Raw genomic sequence first — 23,047 nt, forward strand, 5'->3', positions numbered from 1 at the left:
TTGGTAGGTCAGCTGAAGAGAGACAGGAAATGTGGGGAGTGGAGAGTGGGGGAAGATATGCAGCAAATGGTCGAGGTCGGGAATCGAACCACCTCTGTACATGGAGCATGCTTATACCGCTAGGCCACCGGTGCCAAAAAAACTAGTCACAACTTTTACCTGCTCACTATTTTGTACTTCCATCATCTTTACTGTTTGTCCCGTTCAGGGTAGTAGAGGGCCGGAGTCAATCCCAGCCATCACTGCTGAAAGGCAGGGTACACCTGGACAGATCACATGGCTGACATGTAGCTCAAAATAACCACACACACACACACGCTCTCAACTTCAGGCAATTTAGAGTCACTATTTCACTCAATGAGCATGTTTTTGTGGGACAGTGGGAGGAAGCTGGAGTACCTGGAGAGCATTTACAAACTCCACATAGATTGGTCCCTGATCAGCCAGGGATTCAAATCAGGAACCTTGCTGTTAAGCAGTTTTACCACTGTTCCACCACAACCTCTACTATTGACAGAAATCAGAAAAAAAAATAAAAAAGGTTATATTTTAGTGTCCTTGTGCTTTATGTCAAAGTCATCTTTGTTGAATAAAAACACACAAAAAAGTTAATATTACAAATATGAAAGTTTATTACACATCATGTCAGATACAGTGACTTTAAAGACTCAACATTAGTCAGAGTTTGCACCCTAAACCCTCATGAAAAAGACAAACACTATCTCCAGGTATAAAAGCAGAAAATGAATCAGGCATCTTGAAAGAAAGCGTCCAGGTCCTCTGTCATCTCAGCCAAACCCTGGGAGGCTTTTTCTGTTACCTCTTGGGCTGCACCGGATCCTTTGGCGGCAGATTTGTCCTGCGACCTTTGTGGTGTCTCCGTTTCTCGCTTTATTTCTCTGCCTCCGTTCAAAGCTTTCTGGCTCTCGATGAAGTATTGGTTGGGGTGGTTGAGAGAGAAATTGCTGTCCTCAATCTGCTCAAAAAAAGAGAAACAAGAAATGCTTTGTCAGCTTTCACTTTGGCAAAGCTTCATTAGCAGGGTTTTACCGATTCATTAACAAATAACTTCATTTACAATAATGAGGAGGGCAGGCTCTTATGGCCGTGGTCAGAGTCTTCTAACGACTTCATCAGAGCTCAGAGGAAAAATGAAATGTCATTTCAGGACATAAAATGTCCAAATCGCTCAGGATGAGTAAAAGCCATGAATCATCTTAACAGACAATGTTCCCTCTGTGACCCTTCTCATAGTTCTCAAACAATAAGAGTGGTGACTGATACTTTCAAAACATTTCATATGAAAGGGAAATAGAGTTTTACCTATCCCTGTCTTCTGTTACCATGAAAACAAATATCCTTTCTTTTGCATTTGCTTTTACGTGCTTAGATTCCGCATTGCAATTATATATTAATTCAGCAAAGTAAAGGAGTTAAAGTAAGGAAGAGGATTAGGGCCACTGAAAAAAAAAAAAAAAAAGGGTCAAAAAATTTTTTTTTTTATTATTCTGAGAAAAAAGTCAGAATTCTGACTTTTTTCTCAGAATAATAATTTAAAAAATTTTTTTTACCATTTTTTTTTTTTTTTTTTTCAGTGGCCCTAATCCTCTTCCGTAGGTTAAAGGGACAGTACAACATTTTGTGAAAGATGATTATCTGCATTTTAACTTGGCAAGATGAAAAACTGATTGCAAATTTATGTTTTTATGTTAAACACAGGCAATTAGGAGCAATTAGCTCTGTTTAAAAAAAAAAAATTAAAACTAGGGCCGCTCTGAAGTAAATAATGTCCTTGCCGTTTTAATGTAAATTTGAAATCCAGCTAACTAGTGTTAGGACAAAGGGGTACCTTAAACCTCCTCTTCTTTTCTTTTCTTTATTTTGTGTTGACTGGTTCTCATTTGGGAAATTGGAATTGGGTTTCATTATAACAGGTTTTGTTCGACAATGTTAAACGCATCCTGTGCCTGAGGTGCCACCCATGAAAGGGGCTTGGTCTTGTTTGTATGACGTCACCTGATTGAGGTGATGGGCCGTAGCTGGGAAGCAAAGAGGACGCCAACAGATCAACAGGAGACTCAACCAGAGAGACGAACCGAAAACCCTTGAAGAACCAACAACGCTATTAAACTTGCCCAACCAACCAAAAAAAACTAATGAACTCCTTGAAGAGGTTTGGGCTCGCACCACACACCCCACACCAACCAGTATATCCCCGCGGACCAGCGCGCAGGTGAGCTGATCCTTTTTCAGTTTCCCTTACTGAGAACCAGTCACCCCCTTTGTTCTTGTTTGATATCACTGTTCATGTTAGGGTTTTAAGTTTGCATTCATACCTCTACTCGGGGAAGTCCGTAACACTAGTCTAAAGGTTAGATAACACCCAGAAAAATGTCAGGGTTGAGTATGAATGAATTAATACGGCTAAACCTGGGATCCCAGAGTCTGCAGAAAAAAAAGGTTGCAGGACTTTGTGCCCACCTTTGATCTGTGGCTGGGAGAAATGGCGAACACTCTGAATATTGAGAGACTGAGATTCCACAAAGAAGAAAGGGGAAGTGTGTTCAATAAGATTTGGGACCCTTTGCTAAACTTTCTTCGTGGCAAAGATTAATATTCTGTGTCATAACTGCACAGTCCTGCTGCGAATATGTCTTTGTTTTTTCACGTTTTTGTTTTTTTTTTCCTAATAAGAACTGCTTAAGATAAGGTTTTAATGTGATCAAGTCTGCTATTGCAACAGACGTGCTCTTTTCTGTTGTTGTTTTTCACTTTTTTATTTTTACTTTTGGGAGGGGGGTGGGGGTGAGCTTTTATTTTTGTTTTTGCTTTTTTTGGGGTGATTTTTTTATTGTCTATGTTTATAAAAGCAATAAATATATTTTCAGAAAAAAAAAAAGGTTGCAGAGTGTAGCTAACTTTAGCAGAGCTAGCACCACCAGCATGTGGTGCCTTTGCTGGTTACCCATCACTGGTCATATACCAGTTTAACATGATGGCTTATATTTATCTCAGCTTACTCGATCAAAGTGCTTCCAAACTGCGCTTTTCTATGAGATACAATCTGTCACCTGTGCTTGTTTACATCTGGGTAGTAGGGCAATAAAGCATCATGGCAGCAGGCATTAACTGTAGCTACAGTCCCCTCTAGTGGCAGGTGGCTGCGCGACAGTTAAGACGCGATGCATGACTGGCATTCATGCTTACAATAAAAAAAAGGTATCAATAATTTGTTTGATTGACAAGTGATTCTGTGCTGATTAGTGAAGGTGACCATGTTTTATCGTGTAGTCATCTTGACACGCACATCCCTAGTTATACTTGTTTGTGTGAAACAATGAATTAATCTGGGACCTTCAGATGAGCTCGTTGGGTGGAGAAAGTTTTGACTTTGATAATGCGAGCCTGTGTCCCTGTCTTTACACTAAGCTGTGTTGTGCTAAGATCCTATAAGCTAAGCTTAGCTAAGTACCTTGTTCAAGCTTTACACTCAGTGTACAGACGTGAAGTTGAATTAATAGCCTTTAAGTGCCATCTAGTGCTCTTATCACAGTAAAAGAAGCCCATCAGGGCCATTAAGTCAGGATTTCTGTGCTTACTCTACAGCTTCAATCACCTCAAAAAAACACACGTTAAAAGCTGTTAATTGAATGATGACCTGTTCAGTTCGCTGTTGAACTGGGGGGTAAGAGCACTTGGGTGCTTTTTAAACAGTCAAAGTAGTAACCCTCTGCTGGTTCGAGTGTTTTGTGAGTCACGTTGCTTTAATACTGTGAAATAAGTCCTTGAATTTAGATGAAGCGATCCAATATATAAACTGTGTGCCAAACTCAGCGGGATGCCGTGCCTTTAATGTTGAAAGCAAACAGAGCTAAAGACCATTACTTGTTTCAGTCACTGCCTGGCTCTACAAACAGGAGCATGAGTGTGACTGGAAGGGATGATGACTCAAGCACCCAAACGAAAACAGCTTTAATATAATCAGCATCCACAGGAGACAAAAAGGAACAAGGTGCTGATGCCCTCTCACACAGGTCTGACACAAGTAGCCCCAGTTACCCCCCGCTTCAAATTAAACCTGAGCTTACATTGTGTGTCAGCTCAAAGTACTTCTGGCAGGCCAGCTGATAGTGCATTCCTTTTACCAGCTCCAGGATCTGCAGAAAAGGTGACAAGAGTGGGAGAAAGAGATAAGTTTCAGGGCACCAGCTAGCTTGGATTTGAGTGTTTTTTCTTGCAGCACACGTGGATACACATCAGATACTGACAGATTACATTCACAGAAGATATTGACAACATTTGGTGTTGCTGCAGCTTGTTTTAATCGGCTTGCCGTCTTCTACCTTCACAAACATTCCTCATTAATCATGATGACAGGCTCTGACTTCATCCTTCACAAGATCTTTGCAAAAGTAATGAAAACAGATCACAGGCTTATTTGGACTTATTTGAATATTTATGCCCTGAGTCAACGCTTTGTAGAACAACCGCTGGCAATGATTACACCTTGAAGTCTTGTGGTAAATCTCAGTTCAGGGTTTTTCTTTTCCCTTCTCTGTGTGGTTTAAAAGTGAGGATGTGAGCAGATATTTGAAAGCTCTGGATTTAGTTGGGTCACATCAGTGTTCTTACATTCTTGTAGTGTCTGCATGGCGGCAAGCTGAGGGTGTCTGACCCCCTGACATATATAAATCCAGGGTCTTCAGCAGTCACTATAAGGAACTCAGTGTGCCTGCATTTGGCTCCTTCATTATTCCTCATATCCCTGAAGGCTGCCTCCAGCATGTCACTGCCATAAGCACGCTGAAAACTGGAGGCTGCAGTGATGAGCGGTTTTACTTTCTGCCAGATATTGCAGTCTTTTTTATTTCGTGTGATTAAATACCAGGGACATTTGCTAAAATGCTCACAGAAGAATGACAATGAAAGGGAGGAAAAGTTGCTGTGCTGTGAGCTTTATCTCAGTTTTTTTCATTCTTTATGCAAAAGAAGCCGACAGCTCACTGATGTGATATGAGTGCTTCTGTGCCATTTGTGAGCATGACTCAGGTAGGTTTAAAGGAGATCAAAACAATCTTTAAAGTGAGGGAGCAAGGGGAGGTAGAGCATCCAGCCTGACCCAGAGGGGGTGAGCTCTCGCCCTCGCTCTACCTTCCCCATCTTCTTTCTAACATCTCTCTAAAGACTTTATTTTCCTTGTTTCTTGTGTCTGTTGTGTTGTGTGGATATGATGGGAGATGAGAGCTAGCCTGGAGGGGGGTCAGTTTTGGGACGCCAGAGCTAACTGTTAAGCCTTCTCAAGGGGTCGTGGGCCTACGTTGACTAAACACCAGTGAAAGGAAGTGACACTAACCCCGGTGATGAACCGGTTCACGCTGCCCATCTGTCCTCATCTATCTTCATGCTTGGGTCGTGGGGGACACACAAGGCCATGCAATCAATTATGTAACTTATTAACTGAGTGTTAATATTAAACCGAGGGAGTAAAGGGATAATAAGTTTCTTCACTGAGCGCTTATCCTTCATTAGATCACAAGTACCTTGAGTTTATTTGAACCATATTTTGTTAGATTGTTCTGAAGTGTGCTACTGTTGCGGGGAGATATAATGGATGACTACGTAAAACAACAAAGAGCAATCTTTTGAATTTGTGCAAACACACAGTCTTCTATAATGAACCACACAGATGTTAAGAAGAAGCACTTTAACCTCTTGACATTAACATCAGCTGATAAGACATTTAAAGCTCCAGTGGGGAGTTTTTAATTATTAGGAAAAAGACTGAAATTGATATTGACTAGGGATGTAAATTTCAAGTATTTTCCGTGATTGATCTTTGGAAATGTTAACGACAATTATCAATTAATAAAAAAAACAAAACGTAAATGTTTTCAATGTCAAACCCAATGCCAAATGCGTTTTTTTCCCCTGAATCAAATTGTCCTTCACGACACCATGTATATAATTGACAGTATTAAATAGCTATGGATCGTATTGAGGTGTTCAAAATGCTAAACACGCTGAATATCAACGTGTGGAGCAGGCTCATAATCTCTGCGGACATACGGTCATAAAAGTGAAGGCTCAGACTTCAACATGTGGATTTACCGAAACAAGGGGACTGAACAGAAACATATTTCAGACTCACAGTGTCAAGTTTTCTGTCTACTCGTTTTTAATGAGAAAACTAAGCATGCGAACATGGTCAGGTGTCAGCCAGGAGTTAAACCGGGTCATAATCAGTCTGGCGGTGGAGGAAAAATAGCGCTCGTGGAGGCCTGTCACTCAGCCGCAGCCCCCAGCTGAGCATCTCACCTTCAGTCAGCTGATTCACATCGAAACATGCTTTAAACTTAAAACGCCTCCCTGATAGCTGAACCAAACATGAGACCACATGATGTTTGTTCCATGAGATAGGAAATCAAAATGAAAAAATGTGTTTGAGTAAGTTCTTAACAGTCAATTAATCGATACCCAATTAATTGTTGACATCCCTAATATTGACTATGACCTAAAAAAGCAGACAAGCCCAGAAACATTAGAGCTGACTATTTATATGTGGTTATTTTGAATGTCTGGAACCACTGGTAGCAGGTAGGTGTCAGACCACGTGTTTAACTGCAAGCTGCTGATACAGCCCTTTTCATTTATTCAAAATAAAATAATCTTGATGAACGATTCATGTGACTCCTAAAAGAGAGCAGGAGGAGATGTTTTTTATGTACAGGACAAAATCAACAAAGACCATTTCGTCCACAGGGGGCGCCAAAGTCAACACAAACTGAAAGTTTCTCACTGGAGCTTTAAGTGCAGCATCACAGATCAGCCTCATGGCTGCTGTTCTTGTTGGTTTGTAATCAGTCTGACAAGGTTAATGCTTATTTTGACTTATTTAATTTTAATTGCTAATAACTTTTTAATAATTGCTATTTTATATGCTCTTGTTTACTTTATACTGTTTTGCACTATCTACTTGCTGCTGCAACACTTTAAATTTCTCCTTTGTGGGACGAATAAAGGACTATCTTATCTTATCTTATCTTAAAGTCAGCTCATGAACTCTTTCATATTTGAATGCTCATACTTCTCCAGAGGTCAGTCACAGACTGGTGTTCATAACTCCTCTACAGTATCAAGTTCTTACTCTCTGATGCTTCAGACTCAAGTATTAAGTAGATTGCATTTACAGGTTAAGGTGTGAACCTGTTTGGGATTTCTACAGGCACTTAAAAAGCAGGCCACCACCCACCTGAGCGACTCCACTGGGAGACACCTTGTAGACCTGAAGCTTCTGCTTCAACAGTTCGGGGTCACTGTGACGGAATGGACATCCTGTGAAAACCAAATAGAAATGAGGTTAAAGAAATCAATATAAAGATTCATAATTTAAATATTTGGAACTATGTGTAGATATTTTAAGAATCACAATATCCACACTGTCCCTCTGCCGGCTCTCTGAAGCCTGACAATAACAAACAGTGAGTCATCACATGGGTAATGTTTTCTCCAGTCAGCTGTTAACTTACCATGATGGTCGCCTTGGCTTGGAGCGTTTGATAAAATCACCTTCATGCAACTGTAGGGGGTGTAGTCTGTACGCTTGCCTTCTTTGCCAAACATGTGGCGGACGCTGTAGGCATATTGTTTGTCAAACTACAGAGAGAGAGAGAGAGAGAGAGAGAGAGAGAGAGGGTGAGAGGGTGAGAGGAGGAGAAGGCATTAGTGAGGATGAGAGTATAAGAGGGACAAGGTTGGGGTGAAAAGAGACGTTGTCATACATCATGTCAGTTTTGACAGGGTGTTTTCCTCTATGAAATATAGAGCTATTAGAGAGAACCTGCTGTAGACGTGTCGCCACACTCAACAGAGCTGAATTATGGATAGTGTAACCTGGACATCTTCCCCCTCATTACTGCTGCCCCTTGTCCTGAGGAGCACTTTATCACAGAATGAAGACCAAGTTTTTTCATAAATAAATAAAGGACCTCTGAATATGGTGTAAGCGTATTCATAACTCTGCACCAATGTTCATTCTTAAAATTGTGGCACTTCAATATTTCAAGCTGTTTGAATGGAGAGAGGCTTGTAAAGTCGGCTGTAATATGAGCTTGTATAGAGCGTTGACTCTTTCTGTGCAGACAGGGAGAAAAAGTGAATTTGATCAGGCACCTTTACCCTTACTTATATGATAGTTTACTAACCCTTCATACTTCTGCAGCACAACATTCAGAGAAAATGACTAAACATTTCCCTCCACTACATAATTGCCAGCTACAGTTACTATTTTCAATTAACCAATGAAAAGAAGAGGTCACTAATCACATTCAGATGTCTCTCAGTTGCCAGCAGTTCTAAAAGACACACTGCCCCTCAGAGCTTCTTTGCAGATTTCATCTAATTCACTGCTAAAAATCCTCCAAGGTTGGAGGAGAATATATTCGTTTTCAAAAGAAGATGAGAGAAACTCTGAAAAGCCTCAAACCATTCATTGTATAAAAAAAGTGGATGACATGGAAGCTCCCAAAAAGCGAGGCCACAAGATTAGAGTTCCCTCTACTGACTGGCTGTAGCATAAGTCATAAACCATGCCTCCTCCATGTTAACAGCTAGTTGGTGGTCTGCAAACAAAATTGCCCTTCTGGGATCAATAAAGTTCTCTGAATCTGAATCTGAATCCGATGGGACATGAAAACAAAAGAGTAGAGATTGCGCTCGCTCGGGTCAGCTCTCAGAAAGACAAAAAAATATATGAAGCCTCTTAGTGGGTCATAGAACCAGAACTGAAATGGGCCTTTAGTAAGTGTCCCTGTCATAAAGTCTTGATCCCAAAACCCAGTTTCAGCGGAGTAGCTAATGTCAGTGTAGTAAACAGTGGTGCATGGTAGCTGGCGTTCCTGTGTGTGTGCATGTTCGTGTGTGTCAGCTTGACCCTGTGAAGCTCCGACATGCAGACAGCAGAGAAGCAGGAAAGTGAAAGGCTTGAGCTTAACCCAGTATGCATTTATTTATTTTTTTACTCAGCATTGTTGCTTTTAATAAGGGGATTGTTTCAGTACAAATTTGCCACATAACAAGTCAATATTTATATTTTCCTGTTATGTGTCGCTTAGCAGGGCTAATTTTGGACCCAGCATATTTCTGTTTTTTCATTCTAATTTTTTCTTACATTCATTTTTTTAATTAAGTTTAATTTTAAATCTTACAAAAATAAATCTGAGCAGGCCTACAAGCCTGAACTGTCAATGCTTCACTTAAGACAACGTGCAAAAGTTCTTAAAGTTCCTAATAAAGGAAAATACATTGTGTGTGTTGAGTTTGTTTCTCTAGCTGTACTGAAAACAGAAACCAAAACAACATGTTTTCTGTACCTTCACACCCCTGTATTGCTGATCACGCTGATTTATGTCAAATGCGCTCATTTTACAGAGGTGTAGTTTTAATAAGTCACTTGACACCCAACTCACTGGAAGGATCTTTATAATTTCATCAGTAATAAGATGTTTCAGTTAAAGGTGACATATCATGCAAAATCGACTTTTTAATGGTTCTCTACCTGAAATATGTGTCCCTGTCTACAAACCCCCCGAGAATGAAAAAAATCCATTCTGCCCCTGTTCTGATTTCTCCACCTTTCTGTAAATGTGTGCTGAAACGAGCTGTTTCAGACTTCCGTGTTTTTGTTGCGTAACAACAATATCCGGTCTGTCACGGAGTCAGAGCTCGGAGCTTGTTCAGCCCATAGACTGTATAAAATAATACTGAATCCCCCCTCCATGTTTCATTACCTGCTCAAATGTGTGGTAACAAGGAGCTTAGGAGGGAGGCATGCTAGTTGTAGGCTGCCTTCATAAACACAAAGGTCGGTTTTACTCCCCACGTCTGCAGATTTGAAGATCTGGTGGATTTTCATTTGTCATGGAAAAGTGCTAGCGCTAGTGAACATAGCTACATGTCGTAGCTTAAGATGTAGCTGTGTACCAAGACACACGTCGACATACTGACAAATAAAACAACAAGAAACACTAAATCTGTGACCAATCGTTAAGACAGGTCCTGCTGCCTTTCTGGCAGAGGTCGGTTTTACTCCCCACGTCTGCAGATTTGAAGATCTAGTGGATGATTTTTATTTATCATGGACAAGTGCTAGCGCTAGTTAGCATAGCCACATAGCTACATGTCATAGCTGTAGCTGTGTATCAAGACACACGTCGACATACTGACAAATAAAACAACAAGAAACACTAAATCTGTGACATGTCCTTCAGAAAGGTCCTGCTGCCTTTCTGGCAGAGATCGGTTTCACTCCCCACTTCTGCAGATTTGAAGATCTAGTGGATGATTTTTATTTATCATGGATAAGTGCTAGCGCTAGTTAGCATAGCCACATAGCTACATGTTTGTAGCTTTGTACCAAGACACATGTCGACATACTGATGAATAAAACAACAAGAAACACAAAATCTGTGACCAATCCTTCAGAAAGGTCCTGCTACAGGCGCCTCTCCGTCAGGCTCAGATTCAGAGGGTTGAAGTAGCGTGGTCTGCTAACAGCCGTGTATATTCAGCCAACATGTAAACATTAGATCAACGTGCTGGAGAGCCGAGGCACATCCACTTCCTGAGGGGGCGTGGTCAGAGAGAAAACAGAGTGTTCTGAGGACTGCTGAAGAAGAGGGTTCTTCAGGCATGCCAAAATCTGATTTCAAAGTGTTTTTTTGAGCATAAACTTTAAAGACATGTTTTGGGGACCTCTTAGACCAATATATATTGATGAAAAAAGCGTGATATGTCACCTTTAACAAAGAGGGCAGGAGGTCAATACTCATTGCAGGGGGTATTTTGGCATCACTTTTGTACCATGGGTGGAAGGTGGACTGGCCCTATCCTTTTTTATGTACAGTCAATGTATCAAAAGCAGTAAAAGCACAAAGCTCCAACTACTAGCTACAGTTAAGTGCTTTGGCATACAAGAGTAAGTAATAAAATGTTCTAAATATAAGGACATTTTTTCAGTAGAGCAAGATCTTTTCCTCCAGTGAAGGATCAATATGGTTTCTTTTTTTCTTGTTTAATTGTTCATTCACTTGGTAACATCAGGCTGTGACGTGCTGAGCACACAAAGCAGGAAAGTTAAGGACATCACCTTTGGTTAAAGGTTACTGAACATTTGTCTGACATTTTATAGCCTGAAATATTAATCTTGATAGTGATTGATGTTTGCAGCCAAAGGTTTCCAAATAAAACTTAATGTGTCAGCTTTCTGATCTCTTGCTCTTGATCCACTCTCTGACCCTCTCAGCTCTTGTTAAGATTTTCTACGACCACACGGCTGGAAGGTTTGATTCCTATCAAATTAAGCAAGATACTTTTTCAACAATCAGAAAATATCTGAATAATCTGAGCTCCAAAAGGCAAAACATCAAGGCTGAGGCCAAAAGAAGACCATATCAATAAACATAGGAGTGACAGACATCCTTAAACCCTCACACCCTCTCCTGCCCCGTCTCTGGTTTAAACCCCCAAAAATCCTTCATGGTTTTAATGGAGGTCATTCTCCACAATCTTCACAGTGAACCCCTTTTTGCTTATGTGCAACCATAAAAGATGAGTTACAAGGACCCTGCCTCTAAGAATCAAACAGTAAAATACACAGTGTTCTTCGGCTGTGGCAGAACACAATCACCACGACTGCACCCATCATAACACATTAATGTTGCAATAAAACCCCCTGAACTCACTAATGTGACAAGCTGCAGTGGCAATTTAAAAAGCCATCAAATCTTCTTTAAGTACAGTAAATCAAATATTAATTATGTAGAGCTTCTAAGGATTCAAGAGGCAATTTCCTGATTTAAGACCCCCCTTCTCTGTTAAAACTAATCTTGGAACTCCACTGGCGCTAGAGTGTGTTTAATATGTATTATGTGAAATAATTGGGATGTAAAAAAATCCTATGTGGTCTAAGAAAAAGTGATACAAAAGACTAGGAAATGATATTACATTTTCACTCCTTTCAGATGAGTCTGAGGTTTTCTTTGGCAAAGTTACAGATTCAAGAACTTAAAGGGAAAAAGTGAAACAGCTCTGTAGCTTCACATTCAAAAGTGAGACTCAAATGTAGTTTCACATTCAGTGCATTGAATGATTTTGTCTTCCCACTTCCTAAAAGCACGACACTTGTCCTTGGAAGCAGCAAAGAGATTACCCTGCTCATCTGTACATGTTGATACAGCAGCTTGTAATATCCCATTTTCTTTCCTCACACTGATCTCCCTTAAATCACATTTTCAGTGTTTCTCTTAGTTTCAAACAGTGTTTTAAACTTCAACCTTCATTTCAGATAATCCTGGATATCCCCCAAAATACAGCTGACCTCCAAACTGAGGGAATCACAGCAATATCAGAGCAGAGATTCCAAACACAAGCACATAAATGCATTAAAGGAGCAGAGCTACAGATCTTTTAGAGCACATCGCCGCTCATGGGGCTGCATCGCTGTCACATCCCCCCACACTCGAGGACACATTCACAAAAACCTGCGGCAATGGAAAAAGAGAAATAGGACACAATCAAAGGGATTATGTACGTGTGTGTGCGTGCTTGTGTGTAAACTTGGCACAGCTTCTTAGGCTCGGTCCACAGTGACTGATTTGCCTGTAGCTCTGATTTCTCCTGAATATAACACCATTTAAAATACTTCCCTGTTTAATCTGCACTGCAGGCCTTTTTAAGAAGCTAAAAACAATAAAAGGTTGAGGACTATAAAATGACTGCAAGAGCAACCAAGTTCAGAAGTCTGATGTTGCAGGAAGGGGGAAAAAATGGGCCGTTTTTCAAAAGGTCACTTTCCAGCGAACGCTCAAACTGAATTTTAAAGTTGAAGTCGATGGAGACGAGTATGATCTGCAGAATCACTTCAGGGAGGGGGGGCAGGCTGCAAACCCTGAAGATGCAACGTGAGTCAAACACAGTAAGAGAGCTTATCATCATCATCATCATCATCATCATAAAATGTTAATATCTTCCTTTATAAGGTGAGATGTTTTATAATGACAAAAAGGAGAGGAACTAGGAGGTGTAAAATCTGAAATGAATGACGGCTGATTTCCTTTAGCTGCTACAGTCTAGCTGCGTCATTCTACTGGCTTACTGTCATACTTACTAGGATTAAAGACTGTAGTCATCTCTGATGTCACTGAAAATGAATACCTGTAAATGATAATGTATTCATTTTGATGAGATTATGAAATTGTGATCAACTAGTTTGGAGTTGGAAAGTTTCAGAACACTCTTCTGCAGAAACTATGTCAGTAGTTTATCTCTGATTACCTTCAGCAGCTTCAGTTTTAACTGCAGTTCATAAACACCATTCAGCCAGCATATGCATCAATAACAAACATCTGTTATTGATAACTTTGGCCGTGTGTCCATCAGGGCTCGAGACTACCGGCGTCATCCTTGGGAAGAAAGGTCACACCTGCGCATGCCTTGGCTGCACTAGTGCAATGTGTCAGCACCAGGGGAGGTGGTCCTTTGGCTTCAAAGCTTATAATAGGCAGAAATGAAGGCACTGCTGGAGATTCTGAAATGGTCCTGCAGCACCTATCCTTCTATCCCCTCAGTCACAAACTGCTCACTGGCAGAGCCTTGATATGTTTGTCTTCATGTACTTATGTTTGCACATAAGTGGCCTTTATAGGTCAAAATTGAAACAGGGTTTTGTAATCCTATGCTTGTTATTGTTGAGGGTGGCTAACATTTGTGTCTGTCCTGGCTGCAGTTAAGCTAATCAGCTGCCAACCTAGTTTTCCTCCTCTCGTCTTCACTTCTCTGCTAGTGACCGGTCAGCCATTAGCCATGAATCTTGAGTTTTTATGCTCTTAAAATAAACTGAGATATCATAAAAATCCTCAGTGTGTATTAATGCTATTGGACAGTAATGTTTTTGTCACAATAACAACAGGAAGAGGTGAAATAATGGACGATATGAATATATACCAGACTCTAATGTCTCTGCTGCTGCTCTTACTTTTCAGAACTAATAAGTGTTGTTATGAGGTGTTGACCAATCAGAACCAAGTATTTAACACTGGTAATATTATTCCTTAGAATCACCTTTTTAAAAACAATTCATGTTGGATACTGTTTGAGCAAATATTCATTATCTTATAGGATTTTGGGATCATTAACTAAAGTTGTCAAAAGAATTGCACTATCCTGAAAACAACCTGTAAAGGAGGCTGGAGCACACACAGATTTGTACATTTCTTTTTCAGTCACACTAAATTCAAAAACAACTTTCCTATCTGGTTTATGGCTGATGTCTTGTACTTCATGGACCTTAAAAGGTCCCCAAAACATGTCTTTAAAGTTTATGCTCAAAAAAACACTTTGAAATCAGATTTTGGCATGCCTGAAAAGCCTTCTTCTTCAGTCCTCCTCAGAACACTTTCCCTCTGACCACGCCCCCTCAGGAAGTGGATGTGCCTCGGCTGTCCAGCACGTTGATCTAATGTTTACATGTTGGCTGAATATACACGGCTGCTCAGAGATCACGTTACTTCAACCCTCTGAATCTGATCCAGAATCTGATCCTGACGGAGAGGCACCTGTAGTAGGACCTTTCTGAACGATTGGTCACAGATTTAGTGTTTCTTGTTGTTTTATTTATCAGTATGTCGACGTGTGTCTTGGTACACAGCTACGAACATGTAGCTATGTGGCTATGCTAACTAGCGCTAGCACTTATCCATGATAAATAAAAATCATCCACTAGATCTTCAAATCTGCAGACGTGGGGAGTAAAAACTGTCGTGGAATTTTCATAGTCTTATATATATGTATCTAAGAATGTTTAACTATTGTATTCTTTCAGTCTAAATGTCATGTTTAGAGTAACTTATTTCCTATGTCATCTGTGACGGGCGAGATAGTGTCAGGGTAGTAGTCAAGGTCTCTCCCCCTGCTCCTGTCTTTATCTATGTGTTATGGCCGACTTACTGTCTCCAGAACTAGAGCACAGGTCTTCTTCCCACTTGTTGTGTTCCTATTGTCCAAACATGGTTATCTAACTTTAGTGTCGTCTTCAGAGGGAATAAATACCATGCCAAGGGTTTTGTCTGGCAGAACTGACTTGGCATTGCACTGCACTCTCCTGCCTGTGTACTGTTATGTTATTTCTCCTTGATCAAGTTCTACATAAACTATTTCAACGTAAGCCGTCCGAGTCTCCTGAGTCTTCTGTGTCCAGTGTCCAGTTTGTTGCTGAATTCCATCACAAAAACGACCTTTGTGTTTATTAAGACAGCCTGCAACTAGCATGCCTCCCTCCTAAGCTCCTTGTCAGCACACATGTGTGCAGGTAATGAAAAACGGAGGGGGGGATTCAGTATTATTTTATACAGTCTATGGGCTGAACAAGCTCCGAGCTCTGACTCCGTGACAGACCGGATATTGTTGTTACGTAACAAAAACACTGAAGTCTGAAACGGCTCGTTTCACACACATTTACAGAAAGGTGGAGAAATCAGAACAGGGGCAGAATGGATTTTTTTCATTCTCGGGGGGTTTGTAGACATGCCAGGGACACATATTTCAGGTAGAGAACCATTAAAAAGTCAATTTTGCATGATATGTCACCTTTAAAAAGGATGATAGAAGAACCTAGCGGCTCTAGAGAGACTGTTCTTCAGGTTGACAAACAGGGCAGAGCAGTGTCACCAGAAGTGGGGATGCTGCCATGACTTCATAGATAGGTGCTGATTGTAGTGCCATCGGGTTCCAGATGGTAAGGCTGACATTAAAAACTGTCACTCTGAGACTCTGTGGCTGCGTAGTACTCTAATTCAAACTGAACTACAATTACATGTTTGTTTGTTTTGTGTTTAATTATTCTAGTGTTGTTTTAGTCATGCTTCTGTGTCTGTGTTTGTGGGTTGTAGTTTTGCTCTTGTTTTTTTGTTTTGTTTTGTATCTTCTTTGTGCTGTTTTGTCATGTACATCCAGATATACCAGAATGTACAAACACAGGAATGATACTTCTTTTTTCCTATCATCCTGCAAAGCCATGTATATTTCTGTATATATTGCTATACCATAACTGTTTAGATGTATTTGATTGTCACTCTTGTGTGTATGTGTGTGTATATGTGTAATTGTTATTGTAAAAAAAACTCAAATAAAAGACAAATCATATAAAAAAAAAGGGATGATAGAACTCCCTTATCTCTCCCTGAGAAAACCTGCAGACCCGTACACCACAATGAAAAAGGCTTTGTTTGTTAGCAAAGACAGACCTGAGGCTAGAACAACAAGTGTTGATACAAATATAAAACATCAGTGTTCATTTATAACCTGACTTTAGAGCAGCTAATGTGAAGTGTCATCTGATGAATCTGCTCCACTGTTGGATAAAGGCCCAGAGGAAACCAAAGCATAACGTGAGAAATGGTGTCAGTTAGTGGAAATTAATTAACCTGAAGTTAACATCTGTAAAACAAGCAGTTCAAAAGCAGTCCTCCCCCCAAGGCCTTACAAAACACTCAACTGTGCTACAAATAGACACACAGCAAAATGAATCGGCCGACTTCCGTGGAAAGAAAAATGGACAGATCAAGTTGATTTCATCAATTTTCCCTCTCCCTCTAGTCTAATATTACATTGCCTCTTCCTCCAGGCCTTCCTTTCGGCATCGCTGCCTCCCATCTTTTTCACGGTGCCTGTCGCATACTAATGAGCAGCCTTTGTTCAGCCTGCCACAAAGTGCAGTCTCTGACTTAACACATACATCATTGTGAGAGCTACGATGTGGTCAGCAGCACCACTCTGCAGCCTCTGCTGTGGAACAAATGCTGGGTTTTTGTGCACAGCCCATCACACTTTCTCAGGGAGCTGGTGAATGAGAGGAAAGCCACCTTTAGAAAATGGAGCACTAAAGTGGGCTGTAACATGAGTTCAGTGTGCTGTATCTGCCACGAGGCCATTACTCAGGCCCAATAACAGATATTAGCAGAGGAGGGACTGAAGGCGGAAGAGAGGGGGAGGCGGCTTTATGGGTCTTAAGAGATGCTGTAACAGGTGTCACTGAGAGGACGGATGTAACTGCCCAAAATGTGACATATTTGGATCTCATTGTTAAAAGTTATTTTCCTTTCATTCAGGAGGTAGGGGAGAACGGGGTTGGGTGTCACACTTTTTACTGTTTTGATGATTGCTCATCATCAAAACATCTTTCAATAGTCATTCCTACAGTAATTGAAGCTTAAGGTGTTGGCTTGAAATGTGTATCCCTCTCATTTTCCAACTCATTGTAACAAAGAGGCAATTAACTATCAAAGACACATTGTGACAACCAACCCCATCATGGGGTTTTAATGGGAAAAATCTTTTAAAAAAGGCAAGAAGGCAGACCTAATTTTGAAAGTTTAAATGCACTGATAAGTGATAGGCCTGTATAACTTAATGCATTTTAACATAAAATGAGCAAGGACCATGAACAGGAAGCACATCTTTAGGCCAGCCTATATAACAACATAAAGAACAAAACAAATAGGCCAAACAATAATGGCCTACTCAACTAGGCTACATGCAGTCACTGTCTGAGTTACAGTGATGGCAAATGTAGGGTCTGCACACTCCAACTAATTTCACCATGCATGATTTTTGCCAACATAGGGGTTGGTTGTTACATGTGACAACCAACCCCAAAGAGAATGTGACGACCAACCCCAACTGGGATTTTTTTGCCAGCATCAAGGCTAACAACCATCTAACAACTAGTTAGCTAGCTAATACAAATCTAAACTACAGCTTTCCCCTCACACTTTGTAAGGGTAACACTTGTTTTGTTATAAACCCATCGTTTAAAAGCCTAGAAGAAAAATACTGAGGAGCTGAATATTTACAATTTGACATGAAAAACACAAAAAGTCCTCTCACCTCAAGTTCAGCTGTCTTACTCCAGAGAAGATTATGGCTGTTTCTGAAACAGCCTGCTACATACTACTTACTAATGTAGTAGGCAGTAGGTATTGCCTACTACATACTGCGTTTGAATTTAGTATGTAGTATGACTGTTCTGTCCGATCTGTCATGCAGCATGCTGAGCCAGACTTTGCTGGATTTCCGGTTTCGGAAAGCTGAAGTAAACAACGGCGAAGCCGATAAATAAAATGCTTATTTAGCATCCATTTATGATTTAAAAAGTTAGGAAGTGGTTTATATGTAATTTGATAACTTTCACAGCACCCAAAAACGGATTTCCTCCCGTCAAAAAATGAGGAAGAAGAAAAAGCCGAACGAGCGCTGTGCATTGTGGGAAACAGTACGCGAGGCAGACTGGTCCGATGCATACTGAGATATTTTCCTGAATCAGTAGACATCCGGGGAGTTTTGGCATACTGCAGATTTTGCTCTTGTTCACATACTACTTACTACATACTGAATTTTGGACATATCAGTACGTACTGCTAGTATAGTAGGCGATTTTGGAAACAGCCTATGTAGGTGAGCTCTGATCCTAATGCTGGAAATGTCCATACCCCAATTTGAGAGACAGTGCCCCCTGGTGGCGAGTTATAAGGAGTGTGCCAACCAACCCATGACAACCAACCCTGTTCTCCCCTACACATTTTTACAACAATAAAAAGGAGTTGGTAAGTCACATTATTTTTTAACATTTTAGAAATTGATTCAAAAAAAATATATATTTTTTAAAAACCTGCTGAATTCAAATTCAAAGAAATCACTTCATCCATCAGAAATTGAATTTGTCAAAAAGCAAAGACGGGTAAAAAGAAGGACCAGGTGACAAATAAGTGTGACTGAAAACTGTGAAAATCTTTGCTACACAAGTTACACCTACAGAGAGAAGTGCTGTCACGTTTTATATGAAGGGTTTTTTTCTTTTCCACACAGAAAAATGTCAAGTGTCCGACAAAGTATCAGATTTGATTGAGCAGCTGAAAACATGAAGGATTCTGAGTGTATCTTTGCATCAAAGTCAAGTAGCAGCCCTTTGAAGTCTTCTCTTCGCTGCTGAACGTGTGACACCGGCAGGAAGGAAAACTGAGACTTCAGATATTCCCTCGACATGCCCGGACACTTTTTTTCTGGCTGATGCAAGATGTGTCCACAGTCGGAAAGAGTTCAACTACCTGAAGTTTCATGATGCCAGCCATGTGATCTAACCAAGACAAACCACCAGCCAAAAACAAGAGGAAGAAAAAACACTGACAATCACAGCCCAGAACTCCCTCACAGTTCCCGTGCTGCAGAGTGTTTACTCACCTTCACCTCTACCGATGTGAGATCAGAAATGAATCAATGGATGTGTTAAGCTGTGATACAAGAATGTGTCAGGAGGTAGGACTTCTCAGGCTTTCACTTTGCATAGTAAGTTAAGAAACACAATTTTAGACGCCATAAAAAACTGAAGCAAAGTATTAAAAAAAGGTGGGAAACAGTGTGTGACCTCAGAAAATGATCTTTAGAATCAAAAAAGTCTTGTTAAAAATAGTTGAAAGGGGGCGTGGACTTATTTAAGCATCCTACAGCCAGCAGCCCAGGTTTGAATCCAGGCTGGGGCTAGAGCTGGGAGATATTGAAAATAATGTTATCATGAAAAATCTTTCACATCAGTCGATACCGATATTCATCATGATAAAGATTAAATCATTATTTCATTTAAATTCAAAGGCAAATTCTTTGGTCTGTTTCAGCTGTGTTTACATTCCGCTGGAAGGTCTTGAAGCCCCGCCTACCTCTCACCCTGCGACATGATTGGCTGTTCAATGCCGTCTTCTTACTCTGTCTAATGTTGGGTGGCAACTAGTGTTTAAGGCTCATTAGCGCCTCCCTTTCTAGTGGTTGGGGGGTATATCGAATTTTATTGAACGTTTGTTATAGTTATATTGAGAAAAATTATATCACGATAATTATCCTTATCGAATTATCGCCCAGCCCTACATGTGGCCTCTTTCCTGCATGTCATTCCCCCACTCTACAAGTTTCCTACACTATCCGCTGTCCTGACATACTTTTATCGAAAGGCCTACTTGTAATATTGTTTACATTTATTTTTAATATCACATCTATTCATGGTTTTCTTTTATTCACTCATTGTTTTATTTGTTTTACTCATTTTAATTGTTTTATTGTTTTAATTGCTTTTAGTAGTTTCTCTTTAACCCTTTTCTCAGCTGTTCCTCTTAAATTGTCTTGCCAGCCCAAAATGCCCAAAAACATAACTTTAAAAATAAATAAATATATATATATAGTTGAAAGGGGGCGTGGACTAAGTTAAGCACCCATATGGCCGGCAGCCCAGGTTTGAATCATAGACTGTAAAAAATATGGACGTAGTATCCGTGACGTCACCCATCTGTTTCTGAAGAGCTGTTTTGAGACCAATCGGCTGCGGCAGCCATATTGCTTCTGTCGAGCCAGTGTGACGTAAAGAGGCGGGCTTTGAGCCTCCTAGCCACCAGCTGCAGTGTTCCCACAGGCAGCTGTGCGTCTCATTGGAAGACTGGTAATCTCAATATCTTCGAAATTGCCGAATTAGAAAAAAATTCACCCCCCTCACAGTGAGAGGACATCGAGAAATTAGCTATTCAGACTACACTCATCTTTTGTACCAGGCTGTAAACATGTTTATTAACGCTGCAAAGATCGTCTTTTCCCCATTCATGTGTATGTGACTTCCGGTACTTCCGGAGCCAGCCTCAAGCGGATCCTCGATGAACTGCAGCTTTTAACACTTCCGCATTGACTCATATTTTTAGACCGGAGGTTGCCGCTTGGTTTGAATCCAGCCTGTGACCGCTTTCCTGCATGCCATTCCCCCACTCTTCCAGTTTCCTACACTATCCACTGTCCTCTCCTCTATAAATAAAGGTGTCAAGACCCCCAAAATAAAGCTTAAAAAAATTAAAAAAAATGTTGAAAGGATTTAATTGATTATCAAAAAAGCTCCTAATCGAGGCGCTGGTTCAACTCCCGACCGGTCGACCATATACTGCATGTCTTCCCCCACTCTCTACTCCCCACATTTCCTGTCTCTTGCGATGGGAAAAAAACAGACATGATAGAATGTTATTCTTGTGTTGATTAGAAGTTAGACACACTCACACATACCAGACCTTCTGTTATTTGCATATTGTTATGTGTTTGCATGCCTGAGGAGCAGACCAGGGGGGTGAGAAGTCACAAATGTTACTTATCTCACAGCTCTTTGAATGTGTTTAATGATGCGGTAATCTTATACTCTGAAGAGAATAAGTAACATGTTGAATCTTCACTGTGGGTCAGTTGAGGAGACCTTGTCTCGCTTGTTAGATCACTCTGCCAGCTGACCAGTTGGAAAGCTCACTGAAGGCCGGAATAAAGCTCAAAGACAAACCGTTGTAGTTTGAGCCTTTCCTTTTCAGATTTCCCCCACACTCTCTTCAGCTGTCCTGTCAATAAAGGCAAAAATGCTCAAAAACACAACTTTAAAAACTTAAAAAAAGGTTCCTAAGCAACTTGTAAGTTCAGCTCTGCTCAAAATCAAGAAATCCTTCTCACACATTTTAACCAATGTGGTTTAAATGTTTATTTATTTTCCTCTAAAGACATTCCCTCCAACAGAAACCTCCTTTTTATGCTTCACAAGCTCTCTCGTATATCTCATAAAAGATGTGATACATCAGCGGAGAGTCTCCACAGCCCCGCGTAGACAAAGCCTTCGAAACCACAGAGAATCCACGGTGACTCACGTCTCACCTCAGAGATGTGCCAGCTCAGACGAAGCATTCAGAAACATTTCAACACTTTAAGTGTGTCCAGTGAAGTCTCATCCTTAAAAGCAAACCAGTACAACCAAAGCAATTATCAACTGAACAGAAGGTTATTTTCTCCACACCTCTACGACTGGGACACACATCGACACTTTTAGGGCCAGAGTTTAAACCGTGTGCTCACACCAAGCTGAGTCACACATCTCACAACAACGTAGCTGAAGCTCTCCAAGGCTGCAGCTGCTGATGTCAATGGTTAACAATAGACTTCATGACAGAATCGTCAAATAAATGCTGTTAAAAAAAAAACAGAAGTGATGATTTTTCCATCATGTTTTGTCTCCTGTTGTTAGTATCACTCATTCTCTTCATAGAAGAAGCATAGAAGTGTCTTTGCTGCTTCTCTGTCTTTTAATGAGAGACACAATAACTGAATTCACAACCACTTAGGTCTTCATTAACCTCATCGCAGCTCTGAAAGAAAGTAATGATACCAGTTAACTTGATCAATATACCTTTGAACCAGCAATGAAACCACCTTGTAAAGTGTTACAAAGAGCTCTGAAGAGGCAGAGGCAGTCAGACGGTCGTCCTATGGTTCTGTTAGACAATGTTCAAGGATAGATAAGGATGGATATTTGGATATTTCATCAGGTTGTAAAGGATTCAGAAAAAAAGCTTTAAAGACATTAAAGATTTAAAGCAAACATTTATGAATAATATACATTTGATAGAGCTAAACGTATGATATGATATAAGAAGTTAGAAAATAATAAGTCTCTTGTGTCTTTTGAGTGTATAAAACATGGAAATAGCTTTAAAGACATCACCTATTGGTTCCTGAAGAGGCGTTATGAAGCCAAAAGAGGGCGGTCGCCATATTGGAAATGCTGACTCCAACTAACTACAGGTAAATAAGACGCAGGCAAAGATGTTGAGGCCATCGCCTTGCTGCCTAGTAAACAGCATCTGCCCACCTGTCCATCAAATCAGCTACCCTGCTTAATTAATACAAGTATACATAACTCTTATCTTTACAATTATCAAAGTGGATGAACTAAACAAATCGTTCCCAGTACAGCTGTTACAAATGAAGAAGAATTTTGAATGTAACACAATACCAGTAAAAATGGGGGTCAACTGCTCCTCTGAAAATAACCCAGATGAAGTGCCCCCTTGGATTGAACTGTAGTAGATAAAGTAATACAAAAGTTGTTCTTGTAGACGCCTTTTCAGTAAATAACATTTAAAACAGTGCCCTCTGATGTCTA

At 40.4% G+C, this 23,047-nt stretch overlaps 1 protein-coding gene across 1 annotated transcript in view; it reads right to left on the reverse strand.

Moving 5' to 3' along the window:
* Nucleotides 1–608: 608 nt before the first annotated feature.
* The window catches only part of prim2 (DNA primase subunit 2), a 49,861-nt gene continuing 27,422 nt past the window's right edge, over nucleotides 609–23,047 (reverse strand). Inside the window, exons 11-14 of the mRNA XM_034682525.1 lie at nucleotides 7,527–7,653; nucleotides 7,250–7,332; nucleotides 4,089–4,157; nucleotides 609–976 (exon numbers count right to left, since the gene is read on the reverse strand). Coding sequence (XP_034538416.1) covers nucleotides 749–976; nucleotides 4,089–4,157; nucleotides 7,250–7,332; nucleotides 7,527–7,653 — 507 coding nt within the window. The 3' untranslated portion in view covers nucleotides 609–748. The remainder of the gene's footprint in view (nucleotides 977–4,088; nucleotides 4,158–7,249; nucleotides 7,333–7,526; nucleotides 7,654–23,047) is intronic.

This window comes from Notolabrus celidotus, chromosome 4 (genome assembly GCF_009762535.1).
Source record: "Notolabrus celidotus isolate fNotCel1 chromosome 4, fNotCel1.pri, whole genome shotgun sequence".
NCBI lineage: Eukaryota > Metazoa > Chordata > Actinopteri > Labriformes > Labridae > Notolabrus > Notolabrus celidotus.